Here is a 24,514-nt window from a genome sequence, read left to right as displayed (position 1 = left end):
GAGAAATGGCCCGAGCCAACTTCTCCTTCCCTCCTTGCCATCTCAGACCCAAGGCAGCGATGCCTTCGGTTTGGGAAGGCGGGGAGGGAAAGAGAAATGGCCTGAGCCAACTTCTCCTTCCCTCCTTGCCATCTCAGACCCAAGGCAGCGATGCCTTCGGTTTGGGAAGGCGGGGAGGGAAGGAGAAACGGCCTGAAGTCCCGGCTGCTCAAGCGCCTGCATCTGCCGGTAGATTGCAACCTCCCCTCTGTGTGGGGAGAGCCCATTTCTAACGGAGGAGAGGCAGGAAGGGAAGGCTCCTCTCAAAGAGGCATTCCCTGCCCGCTTGGGCTCTGATCTCGCCCAGGCAAGGAAGGGCTCTGATCAATGGGGGGGGGGGAATAGAGCCTTTCTCCCTCCATTTCTCAAATGGAATCTGCCTTCTCCTCCAACCCTGGAAAGAGAATCTTTGGGAAGAGTGCTCCCTCCCTGCTTTTCCAGCAGCCTCCTTCATTGATCTCTGTGCTCTCTGAAGGGATTCTCCCTGGCTGTCTTGGGAGACATGAAGAGGGGATGCTGCCCTCCAAAACCTATCCCATAGTTCCTCTGGAAAGAGCTTCGCTTTTTGCCAGCAACCTCCTTCATTGATCTCTGTGCTCTCTGAAGGGATTCTCCCTGGCTGTCAATGAAATGGAAACGATGCCAAAAGATAAATCGCTTCCAAATATTCCGGATTAACGTTATGTCATTCTGACGTACTATTGATTGACAGCTCCAAATAAGGTATGGAGGAGAAGAATCGCTTTATTTAAACACCGATTTCATGCCAAGTAGGAACGCTTGCAGGTAAAAACTTCGATTTAAACAAACAGATGGGAACGATGAACAAAGCGATTCGGATGGCGGGATAAGAACAGTGTTATTTTGAATCGATTTTATTAAAAACGTTGTATTTTAAATCGTTTCAAATCTTAAGTGGGAACAACCCGAAAGGGAAGAAAACTTTTGAGATACCCAATCTGTGTGAACCACTTCACACAAATCAGGTGAACATATGGTAGCTGAACTCATAGCAGGGGAAACATGACCATGTGATAGCTCCACAAAATACAGCGATTATTTCTGCCCCATACAGAGAATCAGCCCAAGTAGGAAGAGGAACTCCAGCCAAATACCTCTGGTGATCTGGACCCTAAAACAGAAACAACACCTCTGGCCAGTACAGATTACCTCTAGGTTTATTATGAAGAATGGTTTCTTTAGACACCTCCCATTGTTCCTCCTCACTAAAACTATTTGAAATTGTAGTTTCAATATATTACTTTGAAGAAACTCCCATCCATCAAAATATTACATTTTTTTCTCTTCTCTACATATAAACTATGTGTTACCAATCTTGCTGCATCAAAGGACCCAGGAGCTTAATAATGACTGAATGTAAAATTGTAAGAGGATTGTTATTGGCATCCCCTTTTGACCAGGGGAAAGATTAGAGCAGATCAGCTGTTTACAGCTTGTTTGCCGATAAGGGCAGCAGAACAGAAAGGTGCTTTTAAGGATCTGAAGACTTTTTGAGACTGCTGGTTACGTAAATAAACATGGTCTCCTCGACGTGGTTTTTCTCTAAGACCAACTCTCTCATTACAAAATTATAGCTACTTTTTATAGTTACCTTAAAAGTTATTCTGTAAAATGGTCCAGGCTTTTAAAGTAGGGGTACAACTTTGGGGAGGGGCGGGGGACTCACCATGTCTTTCAGATCACATATGATCAGCACTACCTATATAACTGTATATTATGAGATATAAAAATAACACTCATGATACACAATTTTAAAATGCACTACTGATTGGCAAGACTTTGAAGCTCATTAATGACCTGCCCTCTCTTCTGCTACTCAAATCTCTCACCACCACTGGTTTACCCAGATAGCAGCCCTGTTTAAAGTGCAGGAGAATAGTTTCCCCCTAATCCTCCAGATGTGCTGGAAGGTTATGCCCATCACTCCATATTGCCACTGAGGGATAATGGGAGTTTTCATTCCATACATCTAGAGGGTGCCAGGTTGGAAGAGGCTGCTCTAGAAGATAAGAGGCTGTTTCATTCAACTAGCCTGTTTGATTAATTTCTTAACAAATAAACTTACACAATGGGCAATGGGCTTTTAGGTCACCACTAAAACCTAAACACCACTGCTAACCCCAGTTTGAGTAGCTCTCCTAAATCCTGACTGAATCTTGATTCAACGGGTCTGCTTAATTTGGGACTCACAACTGAATCTACTCCTAAAGTTAGTTTGTTTATTACAGTTTGTATTTAGCTGAAACTCAAAAATATAAAATCACAAAGGTACCACAATGATTGAATGTGTCACATTGATTTCTCTCCAAATGATACAGATTCATCAATGAAACTCTGCCTCTACCTTGGAAACAGCAGGAGGGGCTATTCTCATCTTGATCTAACAATCACTTTGACTGGTAAGGGGGAATTATTTTTATTCTGTCTGGAGTCTCCGGTAGCTTCATAGGAACCTAGCCATCTCTCCCTCTTTCTCTCAACTTGCTGAAACCATAGTAGGTGAATGGTGAAGATCAAACCAGATGACACTTGTAAGGCATAGTTAGCAACCATGTTTAGACACTTTAAAATGTAATAATAGACATGGAGCAGCTGGGAGAGCCATTTTCTTCAGGACTACAAAGCACAGGAAGAGGGTTAACTCTTCTTTTTATATCATTTGTATTGGCATTTACTATTTATATATATGCATGGGGGGGACTGGAACCACCAAGTGACAAAGGGGTTTGATTTTTCTTGTGACTAGTATATACATTATGTATACTGCATGTATAATATGACATGCAAGACACTGATTTGAGCAGAACACATAATTCTGATATTGATTGATAATGTCTTTCATCTGCTCCCAGTTCAACTGTCAAGTTCATACTTATGTTGAACCAAATAATATACTCTTTCTCTTCAAAGACCCTGCAGAATAAATACTCATCTCCCACTAAAGCACTGATTGTAAAAACCCTGGAGAAATCAATATCTTACCTAAAGAAAATGAATGTTTTCCATTTTTCTTCTCATTTCTGTTGTCCGAGAGTCCATTTTCAGCCAGTGAGATGATGCGCTTGGAGACGGAGCTTCCATGGGACAACTTACGGGGCAGTTCATTATGCCCAGAACTGGGATCATTTCCTCTTTCTTCTGAGCCCTTGGACTGTTTGTCCTCATCTCCATCCTCATTTGAATCCATGTTCTTTATGCTTAGTCGCCTCATACGAGAAACCGAATGAACTTCTTTCATCCTCACCAGGCGATCCATTGCGGCTCGGTTAGGGGGAGCTGCAAGTTTGCCTTGCAAGGTCTCAATCACCTTTGATGTGCCTCTGCCTTTTTTTTCTGCATTAGGTGGAATCTCATGTCTTTCAGCAAATGGAAGCACAACAGACTCAAGAGGGGGAATATGGTCATCACTTTGTTTGCCAACACTTTCATGCTGCTCAAAATGTTCAGCTATTAATGTTTCTTGTCCAGGGTTCTGGTCTTCAGTAGACTCCAATGAGATATTGTCTCCAACAAAGAAGGAGCTTTCTGCCCAGCCACACTTCCGTCTTCCTTCGTAAGAAGTCACCTTTGCTGCCGTCACATCCCCCAGTGCCTTTTCAGCTGACAATTTAGGGCTCTGGGGTAGGTTATCGGAAAGGATGTTTTTATCATGAACTGTTCTGTTATTGGGTACAAGACAGTCCACAGGTACCTCTATTCCCAAGATCCTAGCTGCTCTTGCCTGCAGCGATTCATTGGGGGGAATCTCAGGCACAACAAGCTTTCCATAACAATCCAGCACATGAGTGCCAGGTCCTTGGTCATCATCAAATCCCACACTTCTCAAATCTGGTTCAGAAAGACCTTGACTCCTGTTCGTTAAAGATAATCGCAGTACTGACCCTCTCTCCAATGCTAAGTTATTCCTTGGTGCTGTATGTTTCTTCAGCCTATCTAAGTCAATTACATTGTCATTTTCCAGTTGGATTTCTTTTCTGAAGCTGAAGCTATTGAATGGATTGTAGTGATTCTCATCATCATAGCTGTCGTCCGGAATTTTTTTGGTTGACTGTAGACTGACAACATGTTTTATTACCCTTTTCCCAACTTCCTGTTTTCTTTGTTCTGCTAGAAGGTACCCATTTATTGCCCTGATAGGTTCACCCATCTCTCTGGCCTGCAAACATCTAGTATTCACATGAGATTCACTAGCTATGACCCTAGTGTTTGACCATTCAGATGCACTTAAACTTTCAGATTTGCTTTTATTCTTATCCAGTGTACATATAGGAGCAACTGGTATAACAGTTTCTGGCTGCATCCCAGGTCTCTGGTCTGACTCCTGGCGCATCTCATCAATCCCAAAGGTTCCACTTTCTTTTCTCCCTCGTTTTCCCTCCTCTTCCCTTTCCTGCTTGCCATCATTCTCTACACCATCTTCAGTACTTTCTTCCTGTTCCTGAAGCTCCTTGTTGAAACTTTCTAACTCACTTATGATATCCCAAGGACGGCGGCTAACGGGTTTCAAAAGGAACTGCCCAAACAGTTCCTTACTTTGACAAGGGGTGCTTTCTTCCTCTCTGAAGACAGAATTGGTTTCCTTTTCCTGCCCAGAAAAAGCTGTGTGTGAAGCAGAAGGCAGAATGGGGCTTACTTTTGGACTATCTACAAGAGTCCTAGAATATATGCTATTGCTGGTTTTGTTGTGATACCCTTGGTCTTTCATGCTGGAGGTAAATTGTTTACACTTTTTGTTGGCAGCAGCTAACACAGTTAGTGTTGGCTCTGCAGTAGATGTGCCATGTCTTAACAACTGGGAAGCTGTTGCCATATCTGATCCCCTGTGTTCTAAACCATGGAAAAGTCGCATGACTTTGGGTTCTTCTGTGAAACTGGTCTGTGTCTGTTGGTCCTTGTACTGATCACCTGGCCATGAGCCAGAGTACTGGAGCTCCTTGTGTTTTGCGGGCTGCAGGAATCTGAGATCATTCATTTGTTTGAACTCTGGTTTCCACAACTCTTGTTTTCGTAACTCATTCTTATTGGTCATGCTTCCTGTAAGGGCTTGGAGCTCCAAATCAGTGGAAGAAGTGCTTAGGAGACTTTGTTCCTGCAGAACCCCACTGTTATCAAGCCCATTCTTTTCTTCGCCCCCCTGTGTTAAGTTGTTGTTCCTATCAGTATCTGGCAGATTCAGATCAGACTTTACCGGGATGGAGACCAAGCAAAATATTGTTTCGTTCATTTTTTTCTTTGAACTCCTCTTGCTCTGGATCTCTGTGCCAGGTTCAAATGTTTTCACTTTAGTCACAGTTTCACAGAGGGGTTGTGCATAAGGGCTTTGTGCAGACAACCAACCTTTGGGGCATTTGCTATTCAAGTCATTACCTGCGTCATAACTGTCTCTTTGGCTAGGCAAGGCACAACTGTCCTGATCTACGTTCAATTCTGCTAGCCATCTGCTGCTCTGTGCAGAACTGCCAGAGACCTGATCACATTTCACAGCAGTATTTAGCGAGTCTGGCATATTTGAAAAGGCACTGTTGTACTCTGACTCCAGAGAATTCCCTTGGAAGGTATACAGACTTGTCCTATTTGCATCCTCAGCAGCTCTGACATCCTCCTGAAGGCCAACAGGGTGTGCTATTTTAATATGCCGTATTCGTGGGTCATCAAAAGGAATATACTGAACAGAAGACAAGTAGCCCTCCACCTGACTTGGATGGCTTTTCTTATCATAAGGAATTGGTTCATTCTGATAATGCTCACACCCACTCTTAAATATACCAGTGGATGGGGGGTAGCCAAGATTGGTTGCTTCAACTGGACTCTGCATACCATTATTAAAGCACATATCATAATCAGGCACTTTACTGGACAAATACTGATTTGTATTTTGCTGGGCTGGTGATTTATAACATGGAGGGGGAATATACAAAGGGGGCTCCAGGCTAGAGTCCTGAGTGCAAACATCCTGAATCGGGTCACTGACTTTGGTTGAACTGGAGATGGCTTCCTCTTTTCGCAAGTCATCCTGCAGTGAGTTGGTTTCCAGGTTTCCCCTGGTTTGTTGATGAAGTTCATAGGAAGGAGGCTTCAAGGGTCTGCCATATTTGGGCTTGGGCAAGGGAAGGAAGTGAGCTGCTAGATCAGGGTGCCTAGACGTTTCCAGGCCCTGTCCAGTTCGGGGGCAAGATACTGTTTTAGTTCCACTGAATGAGTGCTTTTTGGTAATGAGGGAGGGCATTTCAACACACCGCAGGTTCTCTGGTGAAAGAACTCTTGGCAATGATTGTGATTTCCCCTTAGTGTGGGAGGTAGGGGCAGTACTGACTTGTCGGCCTGAATACTTATCTTGAAGTAGCTTTTCCTTGTCAATGTCAGACACAAGTCCTCCAAATACGGTTGGCTGGTCCCAACTTTCTGTCCTTAAATTCTGCCACCTATAATCAGCAGAGGGTTTCCAGTTCTCCTGCATGTTGGCTCTTCTAATTTTCTCTGTTCCACCTTCTATCTCCCACTGACCTTTTTTGTCATGTCCATACAAAGTGCAAGGCACAGCCATTCCCTTCATTTCTGAGTCCCCCTTGTCAGTATAACCCAGAAATGCACTAAAATCCTGGCCTCTTCTTCTCCAGTAGGCAAGATCTTTTTCTGTCTTTGGGCTGGAGGACCAGACTAACTGAGGTTTGTTATAAAACCTGCAAAAGAAAGGAAGGATCAGTGAAGAGGTCCATGCAAGTATCATACACCCCCACCAAAAGTAGGCATAGCAAGAAATCTGAGCAACCTATAAAACAGTGGGCTCTTAGTATCTGCTGGGGTTAGGAGCCCTGGTGGCGCAGTGGTTAAATGCCTGTATTGCAGCCACTCACTCAAAACCATAAATACCAGCGAAAGGGCTCAAGCTCGACTCTGAGCCTTCCTTCTGAGGTCGCTAAAATGAGTACCCAGATTGTTGGGGGCAATTAGCTTACAGTTTTAAACCACTTAGACACTGATAGTTCAGTATGAAGCGGTATATAAATGAAGCTGTTTTGTTTTTGTTTTGGTTGCAGGACCCCTGTGGATACCAACATCTGTGGATGCTGAAGTCCCATTAAATACAATGGCATTGGAAAATGGTATTCCTTATATAAAATGGCAAAGTCAAGGTATGCTTTTTGGAATTTATATATATATTGAATATTTTCAAGCTGTGGATGGATGAATCCATGTGAATATGGTGGAACGACTGTAATGACACAGCCAGTTTATTTACCATCCTACAATTTCTGCAGAAACTATGCATAAAACTTTTCTGAAGAACCACAGAGGAATTCTGATTGAAGTTCTACTTATAATTTATCTGAATGTATTATTTATCTGAATTCCAACAAAACATTTGCTAAGGTCTCCCATAATATTTTGGTTAGCAAAGTGATTAAATATGGAATCAACATCAGATGGGCTATCACAAAAAGAAGGTACAGACCTCTTCTCTACTGCCCTAGAGGGTACAACTAGATCTAATGGTTCAAAGTAACAGGAGAGCAGGTTTCAACTGATCATTAGAATTTCTTGACAGTGGAAGCGGTGTAGCAATGAAACCAACTGGTTAAAAACCTTCATCTTCCAACAGGCTTTCCTCCAGATGCTGTAATATCTGCTCTCTCCCCGTTGCACCAGCACTTTAAGCTAGTTATTGTGTGATTTTAATTTTGTAATTTTAGCACTGTTTTTAATAGTTAATATATTGATTTGGATTTTTATGTGAGTACTGTTTGTAAAGTGTACATTTGTGTACTTCTGTGTAACCCGCTTTGATCTACCAAGGAAAAGCAGGCTATAAATAAACAGTTTATTATTATTATTAACTGCAGAGAGAGATGGTGGAGTCTCCTTCTCTGGATATTTTTGAAAAGAGGCTGGATAACTACCTGCTAGGTATGCTTTATCTGGGGATCCTACACTGAGCAGGGGGTGGATTTGATGTCCCATGAGGCCCCTTCCAACTCTATGATTCGATTATTATCCTTGGTAACAATAAACTGATATAGTATGTCTACATATACTTACTATACTCCATAATGTTCAACTGCATCAGTAAGATTCTAGAGCATGCACCCATGGAGATGATTTTTGTAGCTATTTCCTTAAGAGCTACAAGCATGGACCTGCAACAAAAAGTTGCAGCAGCATGTCTTTACTCCCTTACAGAAGTGCTTCTAGCCATGTCTTTCAGCAAGATGGCTGGAGCAGACCATTCCATCACAGACCCTTCCATTTTTCTCTTCCAACTGGCACTCAATAGTCTATAGCTACTGAGTATGTTCAATTTGCAGTAGGCTGTTTGGAAGAAAGCAGCTGCCTCTATTGTTAAAAAGAATGTACTTCTCCTTATGCTTCACCTAAACATGCTGATACTTTTTTTCACTCTTCATGACCCTGCTTTATATTAATTTCTGTTGGCACTCACCACCTAGAATTGCTTGATGCTCAGAATCAGGCCCGCCATGCTTTATGCTTTCTCTAGGCACATCACTTAAAATATAATATAGACTATTCTTATCCTCCTCTTTCTAGCATTTTTGGTGCTGGTTGCACTTGAGACATTGCAGGAAATCAACAGAACCAGATTCATAAACAGTGACTAACCTGATCTCCTGCAAAGAACAAGAATCTCTTCCAGGCAGCTGGCAGAAGGATCACATGTAAATTGGAAGGGATTTGTTCTCTTTTGTATCATAAATGTTAGACATGAGAAAAGATGGAGAAGCAAGCAAGGAAACCTTCTAGGCCACCAGCTTTTCCAGATTTACCAGAATGAAACAATCCTGAAGACCTATTACAGAGTTATCACACAGAAGGCTTTTGTGCAAACTAGCGGATAGTCACAGTGTCATCTTCTGAATCACATGTGTGTAAGAAATGCAAAAAAGCTGCAATCACACAAGATGCTTGTGTGTGCTACTGCCAATAAAATTGCCCATAGCTATTTAGCATGTAGATCAGAAAGAATCTACTTTCCTTCTCTGTCAGTCCTAAAAGATAACACTATGTTACTGCTTAAAGAGATTTTGGGGAGATGTGGGGAACCCAAGAATCCCCATCATCTTAAAAACAGATTCAAAAATGAAGCATGCCCACATGGCCACTGGTAATCTATGTTCTGAACTCTGTTCGAATTGCTTCCATTTATGTACATGGATTCATCTCTCATCAGTTCATAACAAAAACTAATATAATAAAAAATTTCATCAGAAAGATTAAAACAAATCATCTGGCAAAATGTTCAGGGTAGAAAATTACTTCCTTTCAGGGCCAGAAAAGGCAAAGCACTCAAGTCAATACTATACAAGATTAGTACAGATGATAGAGATGAAGTTATATTGCAAGCAGAAAGTTTAGTGTGGTTAGGATGAAAGTCATGTTTTCTCTCAAGTGTATAGTGGACTCCACTCAGCATTATGAAATTGTTATAGCTCTCTTGCTTTGACTGATATCAGGAAGGTGACATAGAAATATTTCAGTAAAGCTACAGGCCAAACAGTAGAGAGAAAAATGACTGTGTGACTTTCTAAATGACACCAGAAAGCTGGAGAGCAATAAGTCAGTGGTTCCCAAACTTTGGACCTTCAGATCTTTTGAACTTCAACTCCCAAAAGTCCCTGCCAACTTGGCCAACAATCTGGGAGATGAAGTCCAAAACATCTGGAAGACCAAAGTTTAGGAGTCACTGCCTAAGTACTCAAAGAAACAAAACTTGTCTTTCTCCAATGGAAGTCAAAATGGCATCCATACGGGTTCTCAAGTTGTCTCTTATCCATAAGCTAACCTGACCTGGCCTTCTTAACTCTGTTTTAAGGTGCTACATATGTGCTACATACGAAGAAGTACAACATGAAAAGAATATAAGTCATCATTTCCCCAAATCCAATCTATTTTGCATGCTTTGTCCTCCACATTAAAAAGTGCTTTTAAAACTGCATAAGAATCAAGAGGCAGATTCATCTACACACCCAAGACTGATACTGTACATTTTGAAAATCCTTTATCAGTAGAAACGGTGAAGCAAAGGGGTGGGGAGGAATTGGAGCAATATTTATGCTTCTCGGTTTGACTGACAACGGTCTCTGTTTTCACCATTTGTCTTTTGAAATAGGCTACAGTAAGCTTTTTCTTTTAGTTCATGTTTTAATTGATAGACAGCTGCAAGAGAATGGATACAAAACACCCTCACCCCAACACATAATCCTTCCTGTCTAATTTGTTCCAGTTCAAAGGTGCATGTACGACTGGCTGCAGGCAAGTGAAAAAGCAGTGACACATTTTATGAAGTGATGACAAGGCTGCACTGGACAGGAGATGCAGTAATGAGACCTTCCAAGAAGATTTTGAAGTTTGCTTCAAGTGAATGCACCCAAGAGGGGGAAATGCTTCCCTTCATATAGGGATGCCCATAACTGATTCACAAGGTCTCACTAGATGCATTTATAATGAAAGGCTGAGTTGAAATTGCAACTAAAGTCATCCCTCCATATCCATGGATTCTTTATCCACCAATTCAACCATCCATGGTTTGAAAGCATTCAAAAAAAAAATATCAGTTCCACAATGCAAACCTTAATTTTGCCAATTTATATAAGAGACACCATTTTACTGTGCCACTGTATTTAATCAGACTTGAGCATCTACAGATTTGTTATCCATGAGGAGTCATGGGCCCACTGTATATGTTATCAGAAAAATAATGCAAATGTCTTTTTCTGCTTCAATATGTGTCACCTGAGCATTTCTAATTTTATAGTTTTAATCAGCAGATAAAGGCCTTTTTATTTTATTTAAAGAAGATCATCATTTTTCATGTGTTGTAGCAGACCATGCTTTTAATGGGGGGGAAGGTGTTTTTACATTATTAAGCATCTTTTAATACTATGCTAACTTGTTTTTAATGCTCCTTTAGCTTGGTTTTTTTAATAGAAATTTTGTTTAATTGTGCTTTAACTTTTGTATTAAAGAGGTTTTTTTAATTGTATTATGCATTTAATTGTATTGCATGTCATCTTGGAGAAAAGTGGGGTGTCAGTTAAATGAATAAATACATAAATAAATGAATAATCTAGAAACCTAAATCTTAAGGAGGAGGAAAATTGCTCACCTGTCATTATAGGCTTGGTAGATTTGTCTTCCTCCAGCCCCGCCACCTCATTCACAATTCATTCCTTTCTCTACATTGCCCACCCACATGACAAGTTTTGACAAGCCATCATAGGAAAAGTTAATTTTAACTGTATATGCTCAGCATTATCTTTTTACGAAGATATTATAATTTGCAGAATTTGACAAAGTTACTATAACCCCCCGATTCTTCCAGCTGACAAGGATTTTGAGAGCTGTTGTCAAAAAAAGGTAAGTTTTCCACACTCTGAACATTTGACCCAATGATTTAGAGCCACTCTGGATGCTTCTGAAGTCTTTCTTTCTCCTTCATATCTTGATACACAAAGCTTATTAGTATTACTAGCAAACCTTTATTGTTTGTAAGGAATGAAATCATCACATTTAGCTTGTACTGACTGTCACAAGCAAAACAAAATAATATAAAGTTATGGTGGCCATGTATCCTATTTTACAGAAGGCAATCCTACATTTGGAGGAATGTCTAGCCCACGTACACTTTTATATGGACATCAGAAGAGGAAGCAGCTGGAGACTAGAAGTTGCCCATCAATATTTGGCATCTGGAAGGCAGACTGATCTTCCCCACTAAGGTGTGATGTCTTTTTATTTATTTATTTATTTATTTATTTATTTATTTATTTATTATTTATTTATTTTATTTCTATGCTGCCTTTCTCCCAGAAAGGGACCCAAGGCAGCTCACATATAAAATAATTTCAAAAATGTTACAATAATATGTAAAAACAATGTACATTTCAACTAGCTAAAAATACTATAAAATGTCATCAAACATATAACATTTGTATTTAAATGATAATAATTATTTCTAGATATGTTTTTATGTCTACAAAACAGCACATTTCACATTCTATGCATCTCTAACTCTATTCAGATGCTATTTATTCTAAGTGTAGAGACAAAGGGCTTGTGCTCCAGTCCTGCCCTGTCCCTCCCTCCTTATGTGGCCAAGGAAGGTCTGAAAAGAAGCTGTAACTGTTGGATGTGATTTGAGTTCCAGGCTAACCCTGACAGAGCAGTTTGGTGACATGTCAAGCTTTGTAATCACATTGAACCAAACATGGTTATGGCTCCTTTTGAGACCATCCCCAGCAACATGGGAAGGGAGGGAGCAGAGCTGTTTGTTTTTGTTGTTAACTGCAAGTCAACCCCAATTCATGGCAACCCTGTGGATGAGATATTGCTAAGCCTCCCTATCCTCCACTGCTTTGCTTAGGTCCTGTAGATTCAGGTCTATGGCCTCCCTGATGGACTCTATCCATCTGGCATGTGATCTTCCTTTCTTTCTACTACCATCTACCATTCCCAGCATTATTGTCTTTTTTAGTGAGTCATACCTTCTCATAATGCAGCCAAAGTACGACAGCTTCAATTTAATCATCTTGGGCGTGTTACAGACCGCCTGAAAATGACGGTCTGGTGCCGCTGCCGGTTGCTGCATCAGGAACCACAGCGGTCAAACTGCGCGGTTCCCGGACGCACCAAAAAGAAGCCGCAAAAAGTTTCCGGAAGTGGCGCCGCAAGTGGCCAATGGTGCACTCACGACATTACTTCCATCACAGGATGTGCGGATGCTATGCGTCCGTGATGTCAAGATGGCGGCGCCCGTGTAGAACGGGCACCGCCATTTTTTACGTCCCCAGGACGTACTAGGATTAGGGGCGTGTGTAAAGCACACCCTTTCCTAACCCTAGTACGTCCTGGGGACATACTTTAGGCCCATGCGGAACGGGCCTTGGTCTCCAGAGAGAGCTCAGGCTTGATCTCTTCAAGGACTCATTTGTTTGCTTGTTTGTTTGGCTGTCCACCGTATCCTCAGCACTCTTCTCCAATACCACATCTCAAATAGTTGATTTCCCTCCTATCCACATTATCTTTCTAAATGCTTATAATAAGCACTGCTTCCACACATTTACAATAAATAATGCCTAAATAGGGTTCAATGTCTTCTTGGCTTCTCTTTTTGGCTGATGTGATTCTTCCTTTTAGCAGACAGGGGCATGCCAACCTATAATGCTCCCAGTAAAGGTAAAGTTGTATGGAGCTGAATTTAGGTTTTGTTTTTAAAATATCTAGTGAAACTTGGGAGAGAGGGATACTCACCCTGCCTCTGAAGTATGCATATTGTCCGAAGCTGGGAAGTCTTTATGGTAAACGGAGACCGGCTGCCTCCCTCTGATGCCATAACTGCTTTGATTGTCATTCAAGGTACTTTTGGTTCCTGTCTTCTTGCTGTTTGCAAAGGCTACAGAGTTGGTTGAAAACCCATTAAGTGGTCCATGACTAATCCGCCTATCTGTGACTTCATGCTGGAATCCATCACTTCTGTTCTCATACAAGTTGGTGGGATTTTTAGACAATTTGTATCCATGAGAAATCAGGAGGTCCTCTACACTGAACATATTGTGCTGGCTTCATTTACCTTGGTACCCCTTGTAGTTCTCACGAATACTGAAAGAAAAGACAAAAGAGTTTGTGAATAAAGAAAGAGCTATTTCATCAACTCTAAAGGAGGAGACCAATCCAGTACTATTAGGGATCTTCTTCAACAGTCATTTATTAAAATCAATGAATGACAGATTCTCTATCATGGAGCCTTCCACAGGCTGGATTACATTAGATGCTCTACCTATGCTCCCTAACACCACCACGTTGAAGCATCAAGATGAGTAGAGCTTTTCCATCCACACTTGGACTGGGAACCCAGCTCTGCTCCTCCTCCTCCTTCCTCATGTTGAGAAAGGCAAGATGGAGCAAAGCACTCCCAGGTGCTGAGTCCCTTGCAAAGCTGACCAAGAGCAGCTACTTTTGCTTTTCCTCTCCCTTCCTTGCTGAATGCATAAATCATCTGTGTCGCATGTATGTTATATCTGAGGCAATGCCAGATGCCAGATAATAATTTGTCCAATGAGTGTAATTTTCAATGTCTAATTTTACCCAGAACATGGAAATTGTATGTATGTATGTATGTATGTATGTATGTATTTTATATCCTGCTTTTCTCCCTTATGGGATTCAAAGTGGCTTACATAAACTCTATGTTAAAACAAAATAGCTAAAACAACCTAAAATACTAAAATTTAAAAAGCATTAAACAGCAATTTATTTTAAAACATTAATTTAGAACAGTTAAAAACACATCAAACCCTATTAATGTCTATTAAATATTAAATCCAGCATGGCTGTTGCACTACCCCAACTGGTTAAAAGCAGAAGGCCTATTTTTTTTTTAAAGAAGGACTTTGTCTGCCAATGAAAAGATTGCAAAGGGGGCCATCTGAGACTCTCTTGGAAGAAAGTTCCATAGCTTCGGACTAACCACTGAGAAAGCTCTCTCCTGAGTCCTCTGTCCCTGTGATGGTAGAAAAGGCCATCCTCCAAAGATGGCTCAAGTAGGCTCTCCAATATTTCTTTTGGAGAATGCCCAGTCTCCTCCAGAAAGCATGATCAGTGGCCATGCTAGCTGGGGGATTCTGGGAGTTGTAGTCCAAAGTCAAAGCTTTGATCTCACCATATATCTAAGAAACAGGGAAGAAATGTCATAATATGTAAATATGTCTCTAATGTCTGAGCAAGCAAATGAGTCTGGCATCATATAAAATGGATGGGCCTTTCAATTTGGTTTTCTGGCTAAATCTATCCTTAGTGCTGTGGTTTACTGGTCTGATAATCCTAGCTTTCAGAAAGCTCATTATCACTTACAAGTCCAAATAGTCCCAAAGAAGGGGCATCTGTAATTATAGAGAACTACTGTACGCTGAAATGCAACATGTAGGAAGAAATGAGCCCCCCCCCCCCACACACACACCTTTTTTTAAAGACTGTGGTAGAAAGAATTAAAACTTGGCATATCTGAAGCCATGATCCTACAGAGGATGGAGCAGGTTCAGGACAACTTAAATTATTTTTCCATCCCTAATTGTTTTTCAAGTGTGAACACCTGGGACTATGTGAGGAACAGTAAGCACAGAACGTGGAACAGCTGGCTGCTAGAACAATTCATCCTCAAAAAAGAAGATCCACTGTGACTACCGTAAACAATGGAATAGCTTTTGGCAGGTCACAGGTGCAAGGAAGAAATGTGCTTTTCCTGGCTGTTTATAAAACTCAATTATGGCTTTCTAAGCAGTGTCCATTTTCCGGCCATTGACACAATGCTGTCTGGGCAAAAATAGTACAGAAGAACCTTATGACAGTTCCTGTAATAAGTGGACAAGCCAAGGAAGTAAATAGCCTAAGACAAAACTGCAGAGTGAGGGAAATGGGTCCCAGACAATGATGGAAACTTTCTTTATGTCCCTCCGGATACCTGGTTAGCTAGTTTTCTAGCTGTGAAAGGGATTTAAAATATACTTTTTGAAAGGCATTCTCTTCATGGATGTAAGGGAGGAAAGATTCATCTTTCTGAAGTTGGAATTGATGCCCAGAGTTGGAAATGGTACCCAGAGAAGTGTGAAATTCAAAGGATACCCATGTTCTGATCTGCATGTTAATCCAGGAGAGGTGGGTTGGGTCAAATTGTATTAGGCTCAGATGAGAACATATTCCTCTGGCATTGCTAATACATAAGAAAGCACCTACAAACCCAACTGCATAGGAAGCATGACTAGTGCTAATATCTGGAATATCTCATTCTAAATGCTAAAACAGCCAAAATCAAAAGAAGGATGGCAGCACAATCAGTACTTGCAGATACTTTTTCTCCTTGGATTTGGAACGTTACCAGATTCAGAGAGACACCTTTCAAAATTTATACACATACAGGAACACCAACTGTGAAACAGAAGCTTAAAATAAGATGGTACACACAACAAGAATAGGAAACAAAGGAGGAGGCAGCCAACGGCCATAATGGCTAGAAATATTGGGAACTGTAGTGCAGCATATCTGGACATCGCCACGTTGGAGAAGGCTACCATTAGCACAATCTTCACTTCTCGTTACTCAACATAATCCAAATGATACTTTTGTTATCACATTATTTTACATACCAAAATCTCCTTTGCATATTATTTTTGTTAACACAAAGGATTCAGTTGATTTGTACTGGACAAAATTCTTGTGCCAACACTGGATGCTTCAAAAGTAAGAGTCCTTCCCTCCAGATCCCAACTGCTAACTGCCCTGACTTCTGGGTGAGAGAATAGCAGCCAAGCACAGCTCCATCATTCTTTAGTCTCAGCAAATGGTGAGAGATCTCCCTCCATATTCCAACTGCCATAGCTCCGGCCTCTGAGAGACAGAAAAGAGCAGCCAGGCACAGCTCCATCTCACCTTGGATCCAGTGGCTGGTGAGAGGCCCTCCCTCCATGTCCCTCTATGTTCCAACTGCCATTTCTCTGGCCTTTGATGGAGAAGAAGAGCAGCCAGAATCTGCTGAACTTAATCCCCTCTCCCACATACATTCCCTTCTCCTTAGTGATTTAGATTTGAAGCCTGAGGGCAAGGAATAAATGGTTTACAAGCCACTCTGGGAGCCCTTTTGGCTACAATGTAGGGTAGAAATAAAATAAAATAAATATTAAGGTTAATTTAAGTCTATTCATATACTGGAATCAGATCTCAAAGCATACATTTGGCCTGATGGGTCTTGTCTAGCATATCTGAGTGGGTAGCAGGTTTCGGGGCATGACTTATAATGAGATGATTTAAAAAGGATGTGGAGAAACTGGAGAGTGTCCAAAGGAGGGCAACTAAAATGGTGAAAGGTCTGGAAACCATGCCCTATGAGGAACGACTCAGGGAGCTGGGGATGTTTAGCCTGGAGAAGAGAAGGTTAAGATGTGATATGATAGCCCTATTTAAATATTTGAAAGGATGCCATATTGAGGAGGGAGCAAGCTTGTTTTCTGCTGCTCCAGAGAACAGGACCCAGAACAATGGATGCAAGCTACAGTAAAAGGGATTCCACCTCAACATTAGGAAGAACTTCCTGACAGTAAGGGCTGTTCGACAGTGGAACACACTCCCTCGGAGTGTAGTGGAGTCTCCTTCCGTGGAGGTCTTTAAGCAGAGGCTAGATGGCCATCTGTCGGGGATGCTTTGATTTGGATTTCCTGCATGGCAGGGGTTGGACTGGATGGCCCGTGCGGTCTCTTCCAACTCTATGATTCTATGATGCTTCTAGAGTTTGCTGCAGATATCTGTTCAACAGCTTCTGATGGCTAGAAAACACAGTGAAAGGCTACTTTTGTTACACACTGCACCTACATAAGTAAAGGGACTAGACAGAGTTTGAAAGTGGCCAACAAAACACAGAGAAGTCTTAAGGAGTTCTCATGAACTAGCTGGAAGGAGGCTTGGATGGCTGTAAATGCAAAGGTCCTTTGATTCCGGGGAGCTGATCCTGCTTTCAAGACTATGGCTGCTGTTCAACCTGTATATCTGGAATTAAACAGCTATCACAAAATGCATCAGGTGTCCAGTTTCCTCATTTGTTGTTGTTTGTTGTTAACTGCCTTTGAACCAACCCTGACTCATGATGACCCTCTGGATGAGACATCTCCAACATCCAGTGTCCTATATTGTCTTGCAAATACATAGCCGTTTCTTCTCTAAGTCCAATCATCTAGCATTCAGTCTTCCTCTCTACTTCCCATCATATTTCCTAGCATCATTGTCTTTTCTGATGAACCGTGCCTTCTCATGATGTAGCCAAAGTATGACAGCCTCAGTTTGAGCATCTTGGCCTCCAGGGATATTTCAGACTTGCTCTGTTCAAGAACCCATTTGTTTGTCTTTTTGGCAGTCCATGTTATCCTTGGCACTCTTCTCCAGCACTACATCTCAAAGGAACTGTCTGCTTTCTTCACTGTTCAGCTCTTGCATCCGTACATGGTGATGGGGAATACAGTGGCTTGGACAATTTTAACTTTGGTGCTCAGCTGTATATCTTTATTCTTTAGGGTCTTGTCTAATTCTTACATAGCTGCCCTCCCCAATCCCAGTCTTCTGATTTCTTGACTACAGTTTCTACAGAAGTAAATCATAGAGCATTTTATTCCTCTGGGCATGTCTCTGGGATATCCAGGGGAATAATGAATTGAATAATCAGTCTGTTTCTGATTCATACCAATTTTGCACACATTTAGTGATGAACCCATTCTGGCCCATTTCTACATCAGTATGTGAACTTCAGAAAGGAAAGGAAAGATTGGGAATAGGAAACATACCATCCCCTAGGGGATGCAGTGCCCAGCATTCCTCACTATTGCTTCTGTTGATGAGGGATGATGAAAGATGCAGCTGAAGAACATCTGAAGGGACATACTTTCACCATCTCTCTCTTTTAGGTGTATTTATCCTGCAACATGCAAGTTTGTCCAGTACTATATAAAATATATGTTTTGTGTGCTGCTTCCCCTAATTGTGTATTTTGTATATATTTTCAGGTCAAACATTGTACTGAAAATTCAAAGAACTTTGTACCCCAAAGAATAACTATTGTTCCAACTTGCACACTGCACCAGGAATTGACAATTAGGTCAGTTGGCCTCAAAATGTGGTCTGAATGAAATTCTTCTCTCATCCTTAGGAGTATGTGGAACTGTGTGTGTGTGTGTGTTTGTATGTGTATGATGTTGTGTGCCTTCAAGTAGTTTCTGACATACAGCAACCCTAAGGCTGACAATGTGTGACTCATTCAGGAGCACCCCCTGGCTTTCAATGGTTGAGTGGAGAATCAAACTCTAATCTCCAGAGTTATAGTCCAATGATCAAACCACAACACCTCTCTCTCTCTCTCTTTCTCTCTCTCTCTCACACACACACCACACACACACACACGCACGGGCGATCTTGTTTGTCACCTTTACATGGTTCAAGCAAACAATGACTCAAGCAAGCAATGGAGTATGCCCCCTGACAGGATAAAAAAAAAGAGACAAACCAAAACCCCAAGTGAGGGCAGCCTCTTTCTCACAAATTCTCTTCCCATACAGATATGCCCAAGAATCAATACAGAGGTTTCCTAATCCAATGCAATTATTATTATTATTTTTTAGAGGATGGAAAAACCGTGTGCCTTCCTGGAGCTCCTTTGTTTCGTTTGCCAATGACATCACAGATTTCAGAGAGATTTCACTTCCTCAGGATGCTTGCTATCTCCCCAGAGTTTCCGACTTGTTAAGGTTTAGCCAGACCAGTTCTGTGGAAAACTGAGCCAGGCCCTCTTTGGCTGTCTCTAAGCTCCACTGGATATGCTTTGGTTTAAAAGACTTGCTTACATACCGTCCTCGCAGAGAAAGAGAGGAAGCAGTGAGATCACCCTTTCCCTACTGATCTTCCCACCCCGCTTTCTGTGAAAGAGAAAGACATGCATGTAAGAGGACTGGTCTGAAAGTGGAACAAGCCTGCTGGAGCAACACAGGCACACATTCCCACCCAGCCTCTTTGGCACTTGTGCAGAAAAGAGCCCTCGCAGGCAAGGAGGCCACTTGAGGGAAGAGTGCTTGAGACAAGGCATCCCTCCTAACCGATTATACTATCTAATACATGAACAAATAGAAGAGAAGATGGAAAAAGAAGCGCAAACAAAATGCACATTGTTCTCAAAAAGCCTGGATTTTCTTCCTATGCCCATTCAGGTCAAAGCACTTGGTGTTCTACAAATGCAGCCCAGATAGACTGGACTACAGACTCCATCATCCTCAGCCACAGACATGGTAGCTGGATGATTGAAGCTGTAGTGCAGAACACTGAGAGAGTGCCAGACAAAGGAAGGGCTATGCTGAAGCCCAGACTACAAACTCCATCATCCCTAGCCAGCACAACCATGCTAACTAGATGGTTAGTTGTGATTAGATTATCATTAAGTAGATGATGGAAGGTGCAATGTGGTACACCAGGAAAGGGACAGCTTGAGGAAGAACTGCTTGGATGTCTCTTTTCCCCACAATAAAAGATGCTGAAATGCAAGTCACTTGGGCATCTCTTTGGTCACAGGTAGCCCTAGAGGTTTGAGCAATGGATTATGACTCTGGAGACCAGGGTTCAATTCCCTGCTTGGCCATGAAATACACTGGGTAACCTTGGGCAAGTCACTCTCTCTCAGTCTCAGTGGATGGCAATGGCAAACCCCTGTTGAAAAAAAATCTTGCCAAGAGAACCCCATGATAGTTTCACCTTAGGATCGCCAAAAGTCGGAAATGACCTGAAGGCACACAACAAGATACAACAAACTCCAGCCAAAGCAGGAGCTATCAATATGTTGTTAAATGGGCTAGAACAGAGGATAAGATTCAATCTTGGTGCTCTTTCTCTCCCTGTCAAAAATTACCAGCGCTGCAGTGGTGCTGCTCCTAATGCTGGTGATGAGGAGTAGTGTCTTTATATAATTCAGCATTCCAAGAAGTTTAGTTTTATGGCCCAACTCCAGAAAGTGTCTTACGATGCTATTGATATTGATAGGACAAGTCAGTTGTGACTAATTTATCCCCCATTCATTTCAATGTGACTTTAGCATGACTTGCTTGGGCTCTGAGCCTACATGTTAACAGTAGGTTGTGGCTTATTCTTCCATCCAACCACATGCTGCACTGCATGTAAAGTGACTTCAGATACAAGAGCATGGGAGGATACTGTTGTTAATGCCACCTGCTGGAAGAGGTGGAGGGACAGCACCACCAGAGGGAAATGTATTGTTCTGTGCATGCTTATAACAGTACATACACAGATATGGAAAGAGTTATAAATCTAATATAGTCAGTCATCCACACTTGTGGCTTTGACTTTTGCAGATTTGAAATATGTTTTCTCTAAAAAAAAATCTCTAGGTCCTACTGGACAGTGTCCTCCAGAAGTCACACTGGAGGACTTAGAAATTCCTAAAGAGAATTCTTCTCTAGGCATCTGTAGGTCTCCAGTGCAATTGTATGGTCAACATCTGGCAGATGCTGACCACAGACTTGCATAGGAAGACCTAGAGATTCCTAGAGAGGTGTTCTCTCAGGTTAAAAAAATACCATTTTTTTTATTTGCTCCCCCCCCCCCCCCCCCACTTTCACTGGGGTCCTGCACTGTTGATCCCAGCAAATGTGGCAGGCCCACTGTGTTCTTAGTTACATGGAAAAACTGCAAATTTAAAAAACGCTATCTGTTTTTTTACTTGAGAAAATATCTCTCTAGGAATCTCTAGGTCCTCCTGAACATTTCTGTGGTCAACATCTGCTGGAAACTGACCAGTGAATTGCGCTAGAGGACTTACAGATGCCTAGAGAAGTGTTGCTCTGTCCTCTTGTGAAACCTCTGGCAGATGTTGAGCACAGAATCACACTGGAGGATGTAGAGATTCCTAGAGATAACATTTTGATCAAATCTGTGAATAATGAAATCTGCACAAGTCAAAACCACAAATGTGGGGAGCTTACTGTACTAGAATTTGTCAATGCTTGCCTCTTCAGAAGAATGACTAGAAGCTATGCTTGACTGCAGTAAAAAAGATGCCAGATTACAATGGATGTGTGTTTATGTGCTTGTAATAAAAAGTAAATGGGAACACATCTCAAATGTAAACTGTACTCTTATAGTATGAAAAAATTGCATGAAAAAATATAGCACTGAAAAGATTTTCTTACACTTTTCACTTCACATCACTGCATTGGTGATAACTAGGGCTGACAGGGCTGATAGGAATTGTAATCAAGAAACTTTCAGCGTCTCAAATGCTTGTCTCATTTGTAATTAAATGATTGCTACCTTAAATGGGTGGTGCTGAATTATAGCAATATCATATCTACAAGTTGGGGAAGCCTGCTCTAACCAATTATTTTCGTCCTTTTCACCAGGGCCAACTCAAATCAAAGAACAAGATGGATGTCCCCAGCACCTAGGGAATTCCCCCCACCACCACCACCATCACCACACACACAAATATTTTATCTTATCCTTCCTTATAAGGGCCCTAGTAGCCACCAGACTTATATTTTAGCCACCTTCTTCTCTCCTCATCCCATCAATTATCATTCCACAAAAAACAGCTTTCAAAGCTCAGGGCGGGTATCCTTTTCTCCCTCTGTTAAAAGGTCTGTTTAAAGAAAGAAATTCAGGAGAAAATCTTTTAACTACTTCTGATCCACTTTTGCTAGTTCTGAAAGTAGAACATCACCATCAAAATCAATTCCACTCATTTTTAAAGGCACTGACAGCAGGAGAAGATGACAAAGAGGTATGTTCCAACTAAAAAAAACAGGTCCAACTTCCTCTTGCAAGGAGACGGGCATTTCTAAGCAGTATTCATGCAGATGACACCATACTACCTGCAGAAAACAACAAAGACCTGGAACAATTACTAAAGAAAGTCAAAGAAAAAGGGTTGTAAGGTAGGTTTAATGCTGAATACTAAGAAAACAAAAATAACATCCTAAACAATGACAAAATAGAAATAGTCAAAGAAATCCAATACCCTGGATCAAACATTGGTCAGAGTGGACATTGCAGTTAAGAAATCAGAAGAAGACTAGGATTGGGAAGGGCAGCTATTTAAGGACTAGAAAAGATCCTAATGTGCAAAGACATTGGGAGCCAACATGGTATAGTGGTGTGAGCTACAACTCTGGAAACCAGGGTTTGAATCCTGGCTCGGCCATATAAACCCACTGGGTGACCTTAGGCACATCACACTCTCTTAGCCTCAGAGATGGCAATAACAAGCCCCTTCTGAAGAAACTTGCCAAGAAAACCCCATGATAGGGTCACCTTAGGGTTTCCATAAGTCAAAAACAAGTTGAAAGCACACAACAACAATAGCAATGGATATTAAAATTAGGATCACCCAAGCCATTGTATTCCTCATCACTATGTATGGATGTGAGAACTGGACAGTAAAGAAAACAGGTAGAAAGAAAATCAATTCATTTCAGATGTGGTGAGGGGGAGTGCTGAGAATATTATGGATAGATAAAAAAGAAGAAGAGCAATTGGGTCTTAGAACTTCCTAGACTTCAATGAGCATCAGCTCTGGTCTGCATAATCAATTGTGAGGATTCTGTCACCTCAAAGTCTGTACAGTACTTCTCACCTCTGTTCTAATCATTTAAATCTCTCTATTATAACATGGACTGGGTGAAAAGTTTTCATCACAAATGTATTCATCTCCTTATCTGTCATAGGATGTCTCTATGTGTGTGCACAAGCCTTATGGTGACCCCATGAATTTCTTAGGGTTTTCTTGGGCAAGGAAGATTCAGAGGTAGTTTTGTTAGTTCCTTCATCTGAAATATTGCCTACAGCACATGGCATTTGTTGGTGATCTTCCATGCAAGTACTAACCAGGGTTAACCATGTTTAGCTTCCAAGATCAGACAGGATCTGGTGCCTTTGGGTATTTAGGCCGGGATGTCTTTACTACTTCCCAACTTTTTGTTATGGAACACTGTAAAGATAATCATCAATGTTTGTAACTTTTCCTTTTCACTTCCCCCTCCCACTCAAGCGTGTGTGTGTGTGTGTGTGTGTGTGTGTATTTGCCAACTGCTGCAACACTCAATGTATAGTCCATCAAAGCTTGTGCCAAATAAAACCTTTAAGCTGATGCCAAATTCATTATTGATATGACACATCATTTATCTGAAATGGTGTTCAGTACTCTCAGTCCTTGAAAAACCATGAAAATTAACAGAGGTACTCATGTTATAAGTCCTAACTAACCATTTCCATGAACTGTGTTAAATAGAATACAACATTCTCTCCAGTTCCTGTAAGTGAAAGTCATATCTGAATTCGGCCACAGTTGTAATGAAACATTTTAATAAAAAATCTATCATGATCTTTGTCTGATAAACACATAGGTGATAGAATTTGTGCTTCCTAATCAAAAGAAACACACACTTCAGCATTTTACTAATCACAGCAGGATGGGTCAGTCATTCAGGCTGGGATATACAGTAGAAGGCAGGGATTGGATGTTCTAAATCAGTGCTTCTAAGGCAATCTGATGGGGGGAGGGGGGGCTGGCAATTTTTGTTTCTAATGTGCCAAGGACTGGTACTATTTTTGTGCCCATTAGCTACAAATATTTCATTGTTTCCTAGAGATCCATCATAGATCAGCAGCTCACAAACTGGCTTTGATCCACAGACCACCACTTTGAGTAGTACTGCTTTAAACAAATACATCCCTGGGGTTTTTCAAAGGCACTTGTTGATTGGGATGCAGACGGAGCTGAAACCAATTACCCAATGGGCTAAGAGATACAGATAATTATACACACAGTTGAGACAGTATTCTGAATATATGCTCCACCCAAGTGGTCTGTTTCCTTGCCGGGTCTGTTCTCTTGGCTAATTCAAATAACCAC

General features: G+C 41.4%; 1 protein-coding gene across 7 annotated transcripts in view; it reads right to left on the bottom strand.

Annotated features, from left to right (window-relative positions):
• The window catches only part of LOC149310003 (junctional cadherin 5-associated protein-like), an 85,018-nt gene that overhangs the window by 4,465 nt on the left and 56,039 nt on the right, over positions 1-24,514 (bottom strand). For 6 of the 7 annotated variants that reach the window (XM_089533448.1, XM_089533450.1, XM_089533447.1 and 3 more), the window contains 2 exons: positions 13,324-13,671; positions 3,043-6,740 (listed from right to left, as the gene is read on the bottom strand). In XM_089533448.1, the coding sequence (XP_089389574.1) occupies positions 3,043-6,740; positions 13,324-13,622 (3,997 nt within the window). In that variant the 5' untranslated portion in view covers positions 13,623-13,671. Of the gene's footprint in view, positions 1-3,042; positions 6,741-13,323; positions 13,672-16,494; positions 16,678-24,514 lie in introns of those variants that run through there. The other variant, XM_089533451.1, reaches the window with a different exon arrangement.

Source organism: Sceloporus occidentalis, unplaced genomic scaffold (genome assembly GCF_023333645.1).
Source record: "Sceloporus occidentalis isolate IW3139 unplaced genomic scaffold, rSceOcc1.0.p SCAF_7, whole genome shotgun sequence".
Taxonomy (NCBI): Eukaryota; Metazoa; Chordata; class Lepidosauria; order Squamata; family Phrynosomatidae; genus Sceloporus; species Sceloporus occidentalis.
Note: the sequence above shows the minus strand (reverse complement) of the source record. Positions and strands in the feature narration are given on the sequence as shown.